The sequence below is a fragment of the Nicotiana tabacum genome, chromosome 16, assembly GCF_000715075.1.
Source record: "Nicotiana tabacum cultivar K326 chromosome 16, ASM71507v2, whole genome shotgun sequence".
NCBI classification, from domain to species: Eukaryota; Viridiplantae; Streptophyta; class Magnoliopsida; order Solanales; family Solanaceae; genus Nicotiana; species Nicotiana tabacum.
In genome coordinates, this window is record NC_134095.1 from 106,085,576 (window position 1) to 106,090,383 (window position 4,808).

Consider the following 4,808-nt stretch of genomic DNA (forward strand, 5'->3'; position numbering starts at 1 on the left):
TAATATGCTGGAAGTTCATACACAGTTGCACCGAACTCCAATATATTATGCTGGACCGGTCTATGTTGCAACAAAATAGTTGCTATTTTTCATTAACTTGGTAAAAGCTGACTAATTTTGAATGATCAATCCGAAAACTGGCTCGAGCGTGCCATTTTTACACGATTATGCGATTCGGCCCACAAGTAAAACCCAAGGTAGCCCAAATTCAAAGCCCAACAAAAATCCCTAATTTAATTGCACGTTCTCCCTCTCTGCCCTTAAAACCTCGAGACTTACGCTTAGGGTTTCTCTCCAATACAGTAGAAGCCAGAGCAAGCATAAGAACATGGCAGCAGCGGCAGCGGCAGCGGCAGCGGCGGAATCAGTTCAATGTTTTGGGCGGAAGAAGACGGCGGTAGCAGTAAGCCACTGCAAACGCGGGAAAGGCCTGATGAAAATCAACGGTGTTCCGATCGAGTTAGTCCAGCCTGAAATCCTCCGTTACAAAGCCTTCGAACCAATTCTCCTCTTAGGCCGCCACAGATTCGCCGGAGTCGACATGCGGATCCGCGTCAAAGGAGGAGGACACACTTCACAAATCTATGCTATTCGTCAATCGATAGCGAAGGCGCTCGTTGCATTTTACCAGAAGTATGGGGATGAGCAGTCGAAGAAGGAGATTAAGGATATTTTGGTTAGGTATGATAGGACATTGCTTGTAGCTGATCCTAGACGATGTGAGCCTAAGAAGTTTGGTGGTCGTGGTGCTCGTGCTAGGTTCCAGAAATCTTACCGTTAGATTTCTTTTATATGCTTCTTCTTTACTGCTGATGATGTTGATCTTTTTCATACTTCGGTTTAGAATATAATTATGTTTTGGATTAATTTTTTTATTAAATGAATGCAATTTGATGTGTTAAATTCATGCATAAGTAGATGAATCATGAATTAGATTCCTTTATGTTGAATATGTGTTTGGCAATTTGATCTTGCATTTAACTTTGTTCTTACCATCAGTAAGAACAGATTTTTGTGTGCAATTGCCATGTTTTTAAGTTGTAAACATAACTATACAGTCGAAAATATTGATAGTCAGTAGCTCTAATGAGAAATACGGTTGGTAGAATAGTTCCCTTAAGATTTCTGTTAAGCTTGTTTGTGTGTATATCTTCTTGTCTGTAGCTTTTAGATTCTTGATTCATAATTGGTTTTTGTAAATCTTTCTTGCCTGTATCATCTCAGTAAAACTAACAATAGATTCCATTCTTCTGCATATAGCATCTCCACTTCTGAAGCTAAAACATAATTTATTCATAGCATCTTATGGGTATTTCTTAGATCAGAACACCATATTTTGGAATAAGGCAGGGTTGCCCTGTTTTATTAATACCGAAAATTGTTAGTTGTAGCAATAGTGGCATTTCATATGTGAAGTTTAAGATGTTATAGTGAAGCTCTTTTTTTTCTACGAATAAATGTCTTGAAACATCCAAATGAAGCTGGTAATCCAGCTTATGTAATGCTACATAACTGTGAACCGTTAATGTCTGCAAATTTTCCTCCTTAGTGGCTTCTTGTTGCATTTTGACTTTTATCCAATAGTTCTGTCATCTGGGGTTGTTTCATCACATAATTTTGCTTGTCCACTCTCTTTTATAGCCAAAGCACTCACATTTAGCGGCCTCTCCTTCTCTACCTACAGTTTGCTGTCCTATTCAAGTTTAGCTGATAATTCCATTCTCTCTTATTAGTGATATATCCCGATGAATTTGATAATCCACTTTTTGTGTTAAGACTGTTACAAAACCGTGAAACGGTTAATGTCCACAAAATTTCCTCCTCAATGGCTTCTCAATGTGAACCCCGAACTTTGAAATTTGTTCAACAATTCTACCCGATCTAGGTTGTTTCAGCACAATCTTGCATATCATTGCATTAAACTTGTATTTAGCGTTCTCTCTTTCTCTACCTACAGTGCGCTGTCCTATTATTGTTTCGTTCATCTGTGGTTCTATATTTAGGAATTGTAATGTAGCAAAGAGCTATTTGCGTATATGGTGGTATTACGATTATAAGGCGCTTCTGACATCCAAAACCTTTATCATGATGTACTTTTGATAGTTTACCTAGAATACATCTCGAACATGACCTCCTTTAGAAAGGAGAAAATTTTATTACGTTATTTTTTCCGGCCTTTACTGGCTATCTGTTTCTTACAGATTATGGACTTCAGTAGTCTATTCTCTTATTTTACTCCTGCAGTCCGCCAGTTTGAGTTTATTGTAAGTGAATTACATGGCATTTGCCTGTATGTACTGAATGGTACCCTTTTTAAAGGGAAAGGGTCAAATTTCCGGTACTATCCAAATTTAAGCGACTTTGGCATGTGTAAAACTTTTGGTCTAATATATTACCTCTGCCACTAGGAAAGTCTTGTTTTTACCCCTAATGGAGCTAAAACCTAAGGGTAATTTTAGACCATTGTCAAAAGTTGAGTGATAAATTCACATATTTTTTTCTCAGAATTTGGACACATGAGGTGCATCCACTTTACGCTAAAGCTCTGTTAATGATAATGGCAAGAAAGAGATGATTTGCCTCCCAAAATTGTAAGGTTGTGGAAACACAGACCCATACTTTTCAGCAAACGTGAAGAAAATAATATTAAAGTTTACTATTGTCAATTCATTGTACAAATTAGCGAGCAACATCATAGAAATAATTTGGTCCAGGAGTACTCTTATCTAGAATTCTCTTGTCTAAGGCATCCGAGAGTGTGGCCTAGGGGTCAATAAAGTGGGAGAACCATGAGATTTTATGTTCAAACCTCAGTAGAGGCAAGAAACACTAGGTGATTTCTCTCATATAAGGTCATTATATTATTATCCTCTATCTTGTTTTCATACGTCAGTCTTAGAGACAAAAATGAGATGAACTATGTTATGTGGCAGTGCACTCTGGTGGTAGGACTTTGTATCTCCTAGTATCTTGGCAATACGAGTAAAACATATGCTTCCTCCTTGCCCAGTCCAACCCCATCATTTGCTGCTGTGACAGCTTGACAAATTCTTCTCCATCAACCGGATCCAAACTTGATGTGCTTCTCCTAGCACATGCAGTAGCTGCTGATCCGTTTTGCTCGCTTACACACCCTTCTAACTCTACTCCTTTTATTGATGTTACAAACGGGGCGTAAGTATAATTTACTGGGTATTTCCCTCTGCGAGTTGCCCATTGTGATCCATCCCATATTGTCACATAAATGGACATCGGCTTTGATGGGTAAACAGAAGAGATTGCAGTATTATGGACAACCTCTCTTACTGGCACATTGTCCACCAGAAATCTGCAGAAGTTCACAGACAATTGTTATATTTAGAACCAAGGTAAATGGAACTCATAAAGTACTCAATTTTTTTTTCACTGGCTTACAGAATGTGATGATTGTTCCAGAGAATAGTGTAGTCATGGAAATCTTGTGTTGGATCAAACCAGAGGTAGAACTTCCCTTCCCTCCCTGTGCTGACACTTCCATTTCCATAATTATTGGTTTGTAGAACCCAATCCCTTCTCTTATCATACCCAAGCAATTCAAAATCTAGTTCATCATGGTCGTGTGGGAAAATATTTTGATTAGAAAGCTGAAAATGGGAAAAAAGCTCTTGCATTATGCTTCAAATAAAATAGAAATTATGATTCATAATACTGTGGGATATGCAAGAAACTTACATAAAAAGCAACTACCACTCCCGATGTAAAATTTGCAGGCAGCTTTAGTGCAGCATTGAAGAAACCATAGTAGTATTTGTCTCTTGAGACTAGTCCTGAACCTATGGAGGGACCAAGAAGACAAGGAGTTAATTACTTCAGTAGTTTAAACTTGAGCAAAGCATTTCTCATATTATGATGTGGGAGTCTACCTGAAGATTTATCTAAGATAAGATCAGCACTGGACCCATTGTTCGTTAGACGAACATTAACACCTCCAAAAAACATATTATATCCCTGATTAACGGATAATCTACTGAAACGATCAGTTAACCGCTCAACCTCTGGAGGAGTATAGATTGGACCTAGAGATGAAGCCACAGATATCATGCAGAAAATCAAGAACTCTGATAATAAGAGTGTGTTGTGCTGGTGAAAGAATTCCATTTCTTTCTTGTTATGTTATGTATATGAATCAAGGAAAATGTGGGGCAAAACAGGGCTATTTATCAGAGGAAACCTTAACTTTTTTAAGTTGTAGCAAGCTGGCTGTATCTTTGAAGAATTCTGTTAAATAGGGTGACTTTAATTTGATTCTTGGATGGGAAATGTGGACAGTGATTGAAAGTTCATGTGCAGTGGAGAAAAACATGTTCTGGAAAAGATCCATCATGTTCAAGATTAGTTCAAGTGGAGGCCAGGCTAAGAAAAGTAGTCCTTTTCACTCGAACGGTGAAAAGAATCATTCTTAAAGCATAAAAGGTTTGGCTTTTTTTTGTTGAATTTTTAGGTATTTTTTTGTTGAATTTCTAGAGTTTGGCTCTGATCCCATAGAGCGGAGGCGATTTCTGGGTTTCTATTAGAGCAAGTCTACGAGTAAGGGTGTTAATAATTCGGTTCGACGCTATTTTATAAAATTTGGAACATATTAATCTCGGTTTCTCTTTTGTTCGATTAATTTTCGGTTTGTTTTTTAATATGTTATAAATCATACGAGCGGAGATATTAGTCAAGTCAAGACTCAAGAATAATAGAGTCTAGTAGAAGATGAAGTATCCAACAAGAGATATCTAAATCATACGAGGGGAAAGATATCAGGTGTTAATTATATGTTGACT

General features: G+C 37.6%; 2 protein-coding genes across 2 annotated transcripts; one reads left to right on the top strand and one right to left on the bottom strand.

Annotated features, from left to right (window-relative positions):
• The first annotated feature begins 251 nt into the window (after positions 1–251).
• Positions 252–914, top strand: LOC107771141 (small ribosomal subunit protein uS9-like). The gene has a single exon (XM_016590469.2). The coding sequence runs from the start codon at positions 329–331 to the stop codon at positions 779–781; it is 453 nt and encodes a 150-aa protein (XP_016445955.1). The 5' UTR covers positions 252–328; the 3' UTR covers positions 782–914.
• A 1,726-nt stretch (positions 915–2,640) lies between these two features.
• Positions 2,641–4,559, bottom strand: LOC107771142 (putative xyloglucan endotransglucosylase/hydrolase protein 33). Its single transcript, XM_016590470.2, has 4 exons — positions 3,903–4,559; positions 3,712–3,812; positions 3,415–3,623; positions 2,641–3,328 (listed from the first exon to the last, which is right to left on the bottom strand). The coding sequence occupies exons 1-4, from the start codon at positions 4,135–4,137 to the stop codon at positions 2,923–2,925; spliced, it is 951 nt and encodes a 316-aa protein (XP_016445956.2). The 5' UTR covers positions 4,138–4,559; the 3' UTR covers positions 2,641–2,922.
• Positions 4,560–4,808: the final 249 nt, after the last annotated feature.

What these genes read in the sequence shown, in the direction of transcription:
- LOC107771142 (XM_016590470.2), bottom strand. Translation starts at nt 4,137, where the DNA reads ATGGAATTCTTTCACCAGCACAACACACTCTTATTATCAGAGTTCTTG. An exon ending in GAGTGGTAGTTGCTTTTTAT is followed by an intron (nt 3,624 to 3,711) that starts GTAAGTTTCTTG and finishes TCCCATTTTCAG; the next exon opens with CTTTCTAATCAAAATATTTT. An exon ending in TGGAACAATCATCACATTCT is followed by an intron (nt 3,329 to 3,414) that starts GTAAGCCAGTGA and finishes GAACTTCTGCAG; the next exon opens with ATTTCTGGTGGACAATGTGC.
- LOC107771141 (XM_016590469.2), top strand. Translation starts at nt 329, where the DNA reads ATGGCAGCAGCGGCAGCGGCAGCGGCAGCGGCGGAATCAGTTCAATGT.